General features: G+C 44.0%; 1 protein-coding gene across 1 annotated transcript in view; it reads right to left on the bottom strand.

Annotated features, from left to right (window-relative positions):
• ALS2CL (ALS2 C-terminal like) overlaps positions 1-13113 on the bottom strand; it is a 45257-nt gene that overhangs the window by 7228 nt on the left and 24916 nt on the right. Inside the window, exons 15-19 of the mRNA XM_071560013.1 lie at positions 11263-11340; positions 5482-5609; positions 4033-4206; positions 2598-2691; positions 1951-2108 (exon numbers count right to left, since the gene is read on the bottom strand). Of these exons, the coding sequence (XP_071416114.1) occupies positions 1951-2108; positions 2598-2691; positions 4033-4206; positions 5482-5609; positions 11263-11340 (632 nt within the window). The remainder of the gene's footprint in view (positions 1-1950; positions 2109-2597; positions 2692-4032; positions 4207-5481; positions 5610-11262; positions 11341-13113) is intronic.

The raw sequence follows: 13113 nt of genomic DNA, 5'->3' as shown, positions 1-13113 counted from the left end.
GCAGCAGGAACAAGGCTTAGTTCCCTCCCTCCTGGTTTGTTTTGGGATAATTTGTTATTCCCAAGTGAGGAGCTCAGCTGGCCCAGCCCCAGGTGGGATGTGAAAGCTCCCTGGAATTCCTGCTGTGTTTGTTGGTTTGCTGTTTGAGGGGCTTTGTCTTGATGTTTCCTGGAAGCCCAGAATGGTTTGGGTTGGGAGGGACCTTAAGGATCACCTCATTCCACCCCCTGCCATGGGCAGGGACACCTCCCACTGTCCCAGGGACACCTCCCACTGTCCCAGGGTGCTCCAGCCTGGCCTTGGACACTCCCAGGGCTGGGGCAGCCACAGCTGCTCTGGGAATTCCATCCCAGTCCCTGCCCACCCTCCCAGCCAGGAATTCCTTCCCAATATCCCACCTAAATAATTGAGGTTGGAAAAGACTCCCCAAGAGTTGGAATAAATGATAATTAGTGTGGAGGTTCTACACGACTCAACTGAGAACACCACGAGAAAAACATGTGGCACTTGTTGGGAAAATAGAGCTGGAACTCCCTCTAGTGTGAGATGGGAGACATTGGCCAGGGACACCTCGGGGGGAATTTACCATCAGTGACAGAGACCTGATACTGTCACACCACCCCAGGATGGTTTGGGTTTGGAGGGACCTTTCCTACAATGCCAGGATGGTTTGGGTTGGGAGGGACCTTTCCTACAGTGCCAGGATGGTTTGGGTTGGGAGAGACCTTTCATAGAATCCCAGGATGGTTTGGGCTGGGAGGGACCTTTCATAGAATCCCAGGATGGTTTGGGCTGGGAGGGACCTTTCCTACAATCCCAGGATGGTTTGGGTTGGGAGGGACCTTTCCTACCATCCCAGGATGGTTTGGGTTGGGAGGGACCTTTCCTACAATCCCAGGATGGTTTGGGTTGGGAGGGACCTTTCCTACCATCCCAGGATGGTTTGGGTTGGGAGGGACCTTTCCTACCATCCCAGGATGGTTTGGGTTGGGAGGGACCTTTCATAGAATCCCAGGATGGTTTGGGTTGGGAGGGACCTTTCCTACCATCCCAGGATGGTTTGGGTTGGGAGGACCTTTCCTACCATCCCAGGATGGTTTGGATTGGGAGGGACCTTTCATAGAGTCCCAGGATGGTTTGGGATGGGAGGGACCTTTCCTACCATCCCAGGATGATTTGGGTTGGGAGGGACCTTTCATAGAATCCCAGGATGGTTTGGGTTGGGAGGACCTTTCATAGAATCCCAGGCTGGTTTGGGTTGGGAGGGACCTTTCCTACAGTGCCAGGATGGTTTGGGTTGGGAGGGACCTTTCATAGAATCCCAGGATGGTTTGGGTTGGGAGGGACCTTTCATAGAATCCCAGGATGGTTTGGGTTGGGAGGGACCTTTCATACCATCCCAGGATGGTTTGGGTTGGGAGGACCTTTCCTACCATCCCAGGATGGTTTGGGTTGGGAGGACCTTTCCTACCATCCCAGGATGGTTTGGGTTGGGAGGGACCTTTCATAGAATCCCAGGATGGTTTGGGTTGGGAGGACCTTTCCTACCATCCCAGGATGGTTTGGGTTGGGAGGGACCTTTCCTACAATCCCAGGATGGTTTGGGTTGGGAGGACCTTTCATAGAATCCCAGGATGGTTTGGGTTGGGAGGGACCTTTCATACCATCCAGGATGGTTTGAGTTGGGAGGACCTTTCATAGAATCCCAGGATGGTTTGGTTTGGGAGGACCTTTCATACCATCCCAGGGTGGGTTGGGTTGGGAGGGACCTTTCATCTCCACGTGGCCTCAGTCACTGCAGAGAACTCCTTCTCTGCCACCATCCTGAAGAACCTCTGGCAAGAAACACTCTGGGAATAAAACCCATCCCTGAAAACACAATCCCAACATTCCACTCCCCGAGCCCTCCGTGCCCACCCCCTTTGGAAGGACTCAACATGCTCCACTCACTGGTAGAACTCCCAGATTTTCTTGGCATAGAACTTGACCTCCTCCTGTGCCATGGTCAGCAGGTGCCTGTTGGCCCCAGTCCCGGAGTAGGTGGCCTGGAAAGCCACTGTGAGGACCCTCAGCAGCTTCCCCAGGGGGTGCAGGGAGGACTTCAGGGCCTGCATAGGGGAGGACAATTCAGTTCCACCTGTCAGCCCTTGCCATCACAGAGGGTCACACCAACCACCCAACCTCCCCTGGGCAGCAGAGGACAAGCCCAAAGGTGATTAATCTTAATTTTGGTCTGGCTTTGCTGCCACAAGTCCCTTCTCCTCCCCTTCTCACACCAAGCACTGCTGGGATACTCCAGGAGAACAAAGTGCTCCAGGGAAAGGTTGAATAGAGCAAAAACCACCTCCAAGAGCACAAGGAACTTGATGACTCATTCCCAGCAGCTTGAGGATCAAGAGTGAAGCTTTATCATCCCCTCCTGGCCTCTACACAAAAGGAGGGTGGAAAAACCATGAGGGACAACTCTGTCCTTCTCACAGCTCAGAGAAGTTCTTGCAGTTTCTGGCAATACTTGATGTGCTGTCAGAAGGTAACGGTGATTTTCCTGGACCTGTGTCCATGTCTGGTGGGCAAAGCTGGATCAATACAACCTTTACCTTCTCCAAATAACTCTGGAGTGACTCCAGCTCCTGGTGTTGCACCAGCTCTTCAAGAATATCTTCTATCTTCCAGGATATGTCCTCAGTCCCCCTGGAAAGATGAAAAGGGAGATGGGAAAAGCCCAGAAGGAGAGCCTGGGATAAATCCAGGATGGTGTCACTGCTGGATCCCAAAGGGACAACCAGACAATGAGCAGAAATGAATTTTCCACTTAGGACAACCAGTCCCAGCAGCAAAACCTTCAACTGAGGGGTAAAATTCATCCTCCTGCCTTGTGGGGAGGAACAACTGGGAAAGGCTCAGGGAAATCATGGAAGGGCCTGGTCTAAAGCTCTGGGGATTGAGTCAACTTGACACCAAGTTGGGAGGGAGTGTCGAGCTGCTGGAAGGCAGGAGGGCTCTGCAGAGGGACCTGGATGGACTGGAGAGATGGGCTGATTGCAATGGGATGGAGTTGAACAAGGCCAAGTGCAGGTCCTGCCCTTTGGCCACCCCAACCCCCTGCAGCGCTCCAGGCTGGGCACAGAGTGGCTGGAGAGCAGCCAGGCAGAGGGACCTGGGGGGACTGAGGGACAGGAAGCTCAACAGGAGCCACCAGTGTGCCCAGGTGGCCAAGAAGGCCAAGGGGATCCTGGCCTGGATCCAAAGTAGCGTGGCCAGCAGGCCCAGGGCAGTGACCCTTCCCCTGGACTCTGCCTTGGGGAGGCCACACCTTGAGTGTTGTGTTCAGTTCTGGGCCCCTCAGTTGAGGAAAGATCTTGAGGGGCTGGAGCGGGGCCAGAGACAGAGAATCCACCTCCAGGGACAGAGAATCCACCATGTCTTGATCCAACCCCACTGTGATCACCAGCCCAGGGCACTCTGTGCCCTGGGCTGGTGATCACAGTGGGGTTGGATCAAGGGTTGGACTTGATGATCTCAGAGGTCTCTTCCAACCCAAGTGAGAAGAGCAACGAGGCTGGAGAAGGGAGTGGAGCACAAGTGCTGTGGGGAGAGGCTGAGGGAGCTGGGGGTGTTCAGGCTGGAGAAGAGGAGGCTCAGAGGTGACCTCAGCACTGTCTGGAACTGCCTGAAGGGAAGTTGTGGCCAGGTGGGGGTTGGTCTCTTCTCCCAGGCACTCAGCAATAGGACAAGGGGGCACGATGGGCTCAAGCTCTGCCAGGGGAAATTGAAGTTGGAGAGCAGAAAGAAATTCTTTGCAGAGAGAGTGCTCAGGCATTGGAATGGGCTGCCCAGAGAGGGGGTGGATTCCCCATCCCTGGAGGGTTTTCAGCTGAGCTTGGCCGTGGCACTGAGTGCCATGATCTGGTAAAGGGACTGGAGTTGGACCAAGGGTTGGACTTGATGATCTGGGAGGTCTTTTCCAACTCAATCCATTCTGTGATTTCAAATATGCTCCTCCCTGGCAGAGAGGTCCTGGCACACTCCTACCTTTGGCAGAAAAGATATTCCTGGGATTTCCTCAGCTCCTTGCTCGTTTGGATGTGGAATCCCATGAAAGACTCCTCCATTTCTTCTCTGCAGCCAGACCGGATGAATTCCAGGAACTGGTCATGGATGCCCTTCCACCTCTTCTCCACTGGGAAGTCCCTGAGGCCCAGCTGGCTGAGAAATGGGACATGGTATTAGGATTTGAAGAGAGGGCTGGACCTCCTCCTGGAACTCTGGAGCCTCTGGGGGGTTCACCTGGAGAAGAGAAGGCTCCAGGGACACCTGAGAGCCCCTGCCCTTGGCCTGAAGGGGCTCCAGGAGAGCTGGAGAGGGACTGGGGACAAGGGAGGGAGGGACAGGACACAGGGAATGGCTTCCCACTGGAAAAGTGGAGATTTAGGTGGGATATTGGGAAGGAATTCCTGGCTGGGAGGGTGGGTGGGGACTGGGATGGATTTCCCAGAGCAGCTGTGGCTGCCCCATCCCTGGGAGTGTCCAAGGCCAGGCTGGAGCACCCTGGAATGGTGGAAGTTGTCCCTGCCCATGGCAGGGGTGGCACTGGGTGATCTTTAAGGTCCCTTCCACCCCAAGCCCCTCCATGATGATTCCATGATGAGGGACTTGGCAGTGCCCAAATGGTCATCCAACAAAAGCAACTCAAGTCTCTTGTACTGACAATGAGGTGCTTTGGGTGAAAAAAAAAATTCCTGGGGCATGGAAAATAAATAATCTGGTGAATGGATCATGGACTTTGTGCTCCACTGATGGAGGTCCCTAAATATGGACTCTTTATCCCACCCCAAAACCTGCAGAAGAGGCTGAGGGCAAGAGGAGCTGAGCAACCACCACCAGCAGCTGGTTCTGCAACAGGAACACTCTGATGGACTGGAAATGTTGATGACTCTGTGCCCAGCCTGGAGCGCTGCAGGGGGTTGGGGTGGCCAAAGGGCAGGACCTGCACTTGGCCTTGTTCAACTCCATCCCATTGCAATCAGCCCCATCTCTCCAGTCCATCCAGATCCCTCTGCAGAGCCCTCCTGCCTTCCAGCAGCTCGACACTCCCTCCCAACTTGGTGTCAGCAGCAAATTTGCTGCTGATGGACTCAATCCCCTCATCTAAATCATCACTAAAGATGTTAAACAGGACTGGACCCAACACAGACCCCTGGGGACACCACTGGTGACCAGCTGGATGCAGCTCCATTCACCAGCACTCTCTGGATCAGCTCCTGACCCAGCAGAGGGTACACCTGTCCAGGCCATGGGCTACCAGCTTTTCCAGGAGTATATTATGGGAGACAGTGTCAAAGGCCTTGCTGAAGTCCAGACAGACACACCCACAGCCTTCCCCTCATCCACCAGGTGGGTCACCTGATCCTAAAAACATTCATCACGTGGATGCTCCAGGAGCCCAACCCCAAAGCACAGCCCAGGGAAGGTTCTGCTCACGTTTTGGACATGTTCTCCTCCAGCTGCTCCCCACAGGTGTTGAGCACCCCGTGGGTCTGCAGGCCTTGGCCAGACTTGGTGCTGAAGGTTCCCTCCAGGATGAAGCCGTTGGCAAAGGAGAGCTTGCCCTGAGGAGGAGAAACCAGAGGTCACTCTGCCAACATCTCACCAAGGAGATGGAGCCAGAGCTGAGTTGAGTTTCCAACAGTGGCAGCTCCTCAAAGGTGGGTGAGAAGAACCCCCCCAGCAGCACCAGGGAGGGGGAGGTTCCACCCCCCCCAAGGCAATGGTGGCCTTCGAGGGGGGCAAGTGGAGCCAACACAGCCCACGAGCCCAGAGGGAAACTCCTTCTTTGTTCCCTGCAAATCCCAAGGGAAGAAACGTTCAGGAAATCAAATGAAAAAGGGCAAGGAAAGTCAAGGGAAAAAAGAGAAAAAAAAATGACAAAAAAAAAGACAAAAAAAAACAAAAATAAACCTTCAAAGAAAATAAAAAAAGCAAGAAATTGAACCAAAAAAAACTAAAACAAAACAAATCCAACAACAAAAACAAACAAAATAAAGTAAATAAGAAACACAAAAAAAAACAAAAAAGGGCAAAGAAAGTCAAGGGAAAAAAGAGGAAAAAAAATGACAAAAAAAGGACAAAAAAAACAAAAATAAACCTCCAAAGAAAATAAAAAAAGCAAGAAATTGAACCAAAAAAGCCACAAAGCAAAACAAACCCAACAACAAAAAAAAGTAAATAAGAAACCCCAAACAAACAAAAAAAACCAAGAAAACAAACAAAAAAGGGCAAAACCCCCAAGGAAAACAACACAAAAAAAATTACAAAAAAAAGACAAAAAAACCCCAAAAATAAACCTTCAAAGAAAATAAAAAAGCAAGAAATTGAACCAAAAAAAAACCAAAACCAAAACAAACCCAACAACAAAAACAAACAACAAAAACAAGTAAATAAGAAAACCCAAAAAAACAAAAAAAAAACAAGAAAACAAACAAAAAAGGGCAAAGAAACTCAAGGAAAAAAAGAGCAAAAAAATGACAAAAAAAGGACAAAAAAACCAAAAATAAACATTCAAAGAAAATTAAAAAAGCAAGAAATTGAACCAAAAAAACCCAAAGCAAAACAAACCCAACAACAAAAAACAAACAAAAAAAAGTAAGAAAAACCAACCAAACAAAAAAAACCCCAAGAAAACAAACAAAAAAGGGCAAAGAAACTCAAGGGAAAAAAAGCCAAAAAAATGACAAAAAAACCAACCAAAGAAACAAAAAAAATCACCAAAGAAAATAAAAAAGCAAGAAATTGAACCAAAAAAACACCTAAAACAAAACAAACCAACAACGAAAACAAACAACAAAAAAAAGTAAATAAGAAAACCCAAAGAAACAAAAAAACAAGAAAACAAACAAAAAAGGGCAAAGAAACTCAAGGAAAAAATGCAAAAAAGTGACAAAAAAAAGACAAAAAAAAACCAAATAAAAATCCACAAAGAAATAAAAAAAGGAAGAAATTGAACCAAAAAAAACCCTAAAACAAAACAAACCCAACAACAAAAACAAACAAAAAAGTAAATAAGAAAACCCAAAAAACAAAAAAGGGTAGAGAAACTCAAGGGAAAAAATGCAAAAAAATGACCAAAAAAAAGACCAAAAAAACCAAATAAAAATTCCCAAAGAAAATAAAAAAGTAAGAAATTGAACAAAAAAAAAAAAAAACCAAAACCAAAACAAACCCAACAGCAAAAAGAAACAACAAAAAAAAGGAAATAAGAAAACCCAAACAAACAAAAAAGGGCAAAGAAACTCAAGGGAAAAAAAGGCAAAAAAATGACAAAAAAAAAAGACCAAAGAAACAAAAAAAAATCTCCAAAGAAATTAAAAAAAGCAAGAAACTGAACCAAAAAAACCCCTAAAACAAAACAAACCCAACAACAAAAAAAAACAAAATAAAGTAAATAAGAAACACAAAAAAAACCAAAAAAGGGCAAAGAAACTCAAGGAAAAAAACGCAAAAAAAATGAAAAAAAAAAGACAAAACAAAAATAAACCTTCAAAGAAAATAAAAAAAGGAAGAAATTGAACCAAAAAAAAAACCCCAAAACCAAAACAAACCCAACAACAAAAAGAAACAACAAAAAAAAGTAAATAAGAAAACCCAAAAAACCAAAAAAAACCAAGAAAACAAACAAAAAAGGGCAAAGAAACTCAAGGGGGAAAAAATGCAAAAAAAAGACAAAAAAAAGACCAAAAAAACCAAAATAAAAATCCACAAAGAGACCAAAAAAGTAAGAAATTGAACTAAAAAAAACCCCAAACCAAAACAAACCCAACAACAAAAACAAACAAAATAAAGTAAATAAGAAACACAAAAAAACCCAAAAAAGGGCAAAGAAACTCAAGGAAAAAAACGCAAAAAAATGACCAAAAAAAAGACCAAAAAAACCGAATAAAAATTCCCAAAGAAAATAAAAAAGCAAGAAATTGAACAAAAAAAAAACTAAAACCAAAACAAACCCAACAACAAAAACAAACAAAAAAAAATAAATAAGAAACCCCAAAAAACCAAAAAAGGGCAAAGAAACTCAAGGGGAAAAATGCAAAAAAATGACAAAAAAAGACCAAAAAAACCAAATAAAAATCCACAAAGAGACCAAAAAAAGGAAAAAATTGAACCAAAAAAAACATAAAACAAAAACAAACTCAACAAGAAAAACAAACAACAAAAAAAATAAATAAGAAAAACCCAAACAAACAAAAAAGGGCAAAGAAACTGAAGGGAAAAAATATGGGAAAAAAATGACAAAAAAAAAAAGAAAAAAAACAAAAATAAACCTTCAAAGAAAATAAAAAAAGCAAGAAATTGAACCAAAAAAAAACCCAAAAGCAAAACAAACCCAACAACAAAAACAAACAAACAAAAAAAAATAAATAAGAAAAACCAACCAAACAAAAAAGGGCAAAGAAACTCAAGGGAAAAAAAGGCAAAAAAATGACAAAAAAAAAGACAAAAAAACCAAAAATAAACCTCCAAAGAAAATAATGAAAGCAAGAAATTGAACCAAAAAAACCCCTAAAAAAAACCAAACCCAACAACGAAAACAAACAACAAAAAAAAGTAAATAAGAAAACCCAACAAACAAAAAAACAAGAAAACAAACAAAAAAGGGCAAAGAAACTCAAAGAAAAAAAACACAAAAAAAGACAAAAAAAAAGACCAAAAAAACCAAAATAAAAATCCACAAAGAGACCAAAAAAGTAAGAAATTGAACTAAAAAAAACCCCAAACCAAAACAAACCCAACAACAAAAACAACAAAATAAAGTAAATAAGAAACACAAAAAAACCAAAAAAGGGCAAAGAAACTCAAGGAAAAAAACGCAAAAAAATGACCAAAAAAAAGACCAAAAAAACCAAATAAAAATTCCCAAAGAAAATAAAAAAGTAAGAAATTGAACAAAAAAAAGACCCCCAAAACCAAAACAAACCCAACAACAAAAACAAACAACAAAAAAAAGTAAATAAGAAAACTCAAACAAGGGCAAAGAAACTCAAGGGAAAAAAAAGGGAAAAAAATGACAAAAAAAAGAAAAAAAAACAAAAATAAACCTTCAAAGAAAATAAAAAAGGAAGAAATTGAACCAAAAAAAACCCCAAAACCAAAACAAACCCAAGAACAAAAACAAACAAAATAAAGTAAATAAGAAACCCAAAAAAAACCCAAAAAAAAAACAAGAAAAGAAACAAAAAAGGGCAAAACAAATTCAAGGGGGAAAAATGAAAAAAAATGACAAAAAAACCCAAAAATAAACCTCCAAAGAAAATAAAAAAAGCAAGAAATTGAACCAAAAAAAAACCCCAAAACCAAAACAAACCCAACAACAAAAACAAACAACAAAAAAAATAAATAAGAAACCCAAAAAAAACCAAAAAAGGGCAAAGAAACTCAAGGGAAAAAATGCAAAAAAATGACAAAAAACCAAACAAAAAAAACAAACAAAAATCCCCAAAGAAACCAAAAAAAGGGAAGAAATCAAACAAAAAAAAAAGACCAAACCAAACCCAACAAAAAACAAACAAAAAACCAACCAAAAAGCAAATAAGAAACTCCAAACAAATAAAAAAAACTCCAAGAAAACAAACAAAAAAGGGCAAAACAAACTCAAGGAAAAAAATGCAAAAAATGACAAAAAAAGGCCAAAAAAACAAAAAAAAAATCTCCAAAGAAACAAAAAAAGGAAGAAATTGAACTAAAAAAAACCCCAAACCAAAACAAACCCAACAACAAACAAACAAAAAAGTAAATAAGAAACCAAAAAAAACAAAAAAAAAACCAAGAAAAAAACCAAAAAAGGGCAAAGAAACTCAAGGGAAAAAAAGCAAAAAAATGAAAAAAAAAAGACCAAAAAAACAAATAAAAATACACAAAGAAACCAAAAAAGGAAGAAATTGAACTAAAAAAAACCCCTAAAACAAAAACAAACCCAACAACAAAAACAAACAACAAAAAAAGTAAATAAGAAAACCCAAAAAAACGAAAAAAACCAAGAAAAAAAAAACAAAAAAGGGCAAAGAAACTCAGGGGAAAAAAACACAAAGAAAAGACCAAAAAAAATGACCAAAGAAACAAAAAAAGGAAAAAATTGAACAAAAAAAAAACCATAAAAGAAAAACAAACCAACAACAAAAACAAACAACAAAAAAAAGTAAATAAGAAAACCCCAAACAAACAAAAAAGGGCAAAGAAACTGAAGGGAAAAAAATATGGAAAAATGACAAAAAAAACCCAAAAATAAACCTTCAAAGAAAATAAAAAAAAGTAAGAAATTGAACCAAAAAAAAAACCACAACCAAAACAAACCCAACAACAAAAACAAACAACAAAAAAAGTAAATAAGAAAACCCAAAAAAACAAAAAAAAAACCCAAGAAAAGAAACAAAAAAGGGCAAAACAAACTCAAGGAAAAAAATGCAAAAAATGACAAAAAAAGGCCAAAAAACAAAAAAAAAATCTCCAAAGAAACAAAAAAAGGAAGAAATTGAACTAAAAAAAACCCCAAACCAAAACAAACCCAACAACAAAAACAAACAAAAAGAAGTAAATAAGAAACCCCCAAAAAACCAAAATAACCCAAGAAAACAAACAAAAAAGGGCAAAGAAACTCAAGGGAAAAAATGGAAAAAAAAGACAAAAAAAAGACAAAAAAAAATAAACCTCCAAAGAAAATAAGAAAAGCAAGAAATTGAACCAAAAAAAACCCAAAACCAAAACAAACCCAACAACAAAAACAAACAAAAAAGTAAATAAGAAAACCCAAAAAACCCAAAAAAAACCAAGAAAACAAACAAAAAAGGGCAAAAAAAACCCAAAACAAACCAAAAAAAAAGAAATCAAAAAAGTCAAAACCAAATCCAGTCATAAAAACCCCACCAAAAAAAAAAGCAAAAATAAAAAACAACCAAAAAAGGAAATAAAAAAAACCAAACAAACCCAAGTGGAAGAAAACAAAAGACCCAAACAAGAACAAAACGAAATAAATAAATAAAAAACCACCAAAAAATCCAAAACCCACCAAAAAACCCCCAAACCCTCAAGATCCTGAACACAAATCAAACATTAAAGCCCAAAACTCCTCCCCAAAGTCGCTCAGCTTGAGCCTCCCCCTCTGAACCTGCTCCATGTAAGGCAAAAATAGCCCCAAAAAACGGGAAAATGGGAATTTCTGGGAGGCAGGAGCAGGAAGGGGGAAGTGCAGGTGGAGGGGAAGGAACTTCTCACCTTCCCAACAAAGGTCAGATCTTCCGTGAAGTTCCCTTCGTAGATGGAGTCGTCCTCCAAGAGCAGAATCCCAGATCCCTTCAGTTGGGAGCAGAAGGAAGGAATCCATGAGCTGAACTTCCCACCTTCATCTAGAAACAACCCTTGGCTTGGAGAGTCCCAAGAACCTTTTGGAAAGCCCAACATCCCATGGGAACTCTCAGGAGAAAGGAGGGACCACAGGAGAACCCAGGAGGGTTTGGACAACAGCACTGTTGGATTCATTTTCCAGGGAAAAGGAGCAAAAAGCAGGAGCCTGTGGTGGGAATGGTCACCGGGAATGGTCGGCGGGAATGGTCAGCGGGAAGGGTCGCCGGGAAGGGTCAGCAAGGAATGGTCAGCAAGGAATGGTCGGCGGGAATGGTCGGCGGGAATGGTCGGCGGGAATGGTCGGCGGGAATGGTCGGCGGGAATGGTCCGCGGGAAGGGTCAGCAAGGAATGGTCGCCGGGAATGGTCAGCAAGGAATGGTCAGCGGGAATGGTCGATGGGAATGGTCGATGGGAATGGTCGACGGGAAGGGTCGGCGGGAAGGGTCGGCGGGAAGGGTCGGCGGGAATGGTCGGCGGGAATGGTCGGCGGGAATGGTCAGCAAGGAATGGTCAGCAAGGAATGGTCAGCAAGGAATGGTCAGCAAGGAATGGTCAGCAAGGAATGGTCGACGGGAAGGGTCGCCGGGAAGGGTCGCCGGGAACGGTCGCCGGGAACGGTCGCCGGGAACGGTCGCCGGGAACGGTCAGCGGGGAACGGTCAGCGGGGAATGGTCAGCGGGGAATGGTCAGCGGGAATGGTCGCCGGGAATGGTCGCCGGGAATGGTCGCCGGGAATGGTCGCCGGGAATGGTCAGCAAGGAATGGTCGCCAGGAATGGTCGCCAGGAATGGTCCGCAAGGAATGGTCCGCAAGGAATGGTCCGCAAGGAATGGTCCGCAAGGAATGGTCAGCAAGGAATGGTCGCCGGGAAGGGTCGCCGGGAAGGGTCGCCGGGAAGGGTCGCCGGGAAGGGTCGCCGGGAAGGGTCAGCAGGAAGGGTCACACTTGGGGTGGTGCCAATCCTACAACTTTTGAGGTGGTTTGGGCCAATGTGGCCTCCTTGGGAAAGTGAGGGAGGGAAAACAGGGAAGCAGCTGCTCCGTAGGATCATGGAATAACCCAGGATGGAAGGGACTCACAAGGGTCATCAAAGCTCTGCACAGACACCCCAACAATCCCACCCTGTCCCTCAGAGCATTGTCCAAACCCTCCTGGAGCTCTGGCAGCCTTGGGGCTGTGCCCACTGCCCTGGGGAGCCTGGTCAGTGCCCACCACCCTCTGGGGGAAGGACCTTTCCCTGAGATCCATCTCAACCCTCCCCTGACACAACTCCAGGTGTTCCCTTCTCCTCCTTGGTTTGCTCCCCTTTGGTGACTTCATTGAGGCATCCTGGGAAACTGGTGGCAGAATTCAGTGACTTCAGTGTCCCAAACTCTGGGCTTTGGGTTGCTCCATGACCTGCCTTTCCTTCCCACTCCTGGAATTCCTCTGCTGTGGGACCTGCTGCTGATGGAAGGTCGTGGAGCAGCCAACCTGGCCTGGGTGGCAGGGCCACCTCTGAGGGGGAGGCAGAGCTGTGGGAGTGGGAAATGGGGCTTCCAGCAGAAACATCTGCATTCCCACTGTCCTGTCCCAGTGTCCCAGAGGGGCTGCTGTGGGGCAAGGGGACACTCCCACTCCAAAGTTGCTTCAACCATCCCCATGGCTGGAGCAGACATGGAATCATGGAATACCCTGAGCTGGAAGGGATCATCCAGTCCAACTCCTGGCCCTGCCCAGAC

Source organism: Pithys albifrons, chromosome 7, assembly GCF_047495875.1.
Source record: "Pithys albifrons albifrons isolate INPA30051 chromosome 7, PitAlb_v1, whole genome shotgun sequence".
In the NCBI taxonomy this organism is placed as follows: Eukaryota; Metazoa; Chordata; class Aves; order Passeriformes; family Thamnophilidae; genus Pithys; species Pithys albifrons.
The sequence above is the reverse complement of the archived record's forward strand: the minus strand, read 5'-3'. Positions and strand labels throughout refer to the sequence as shown.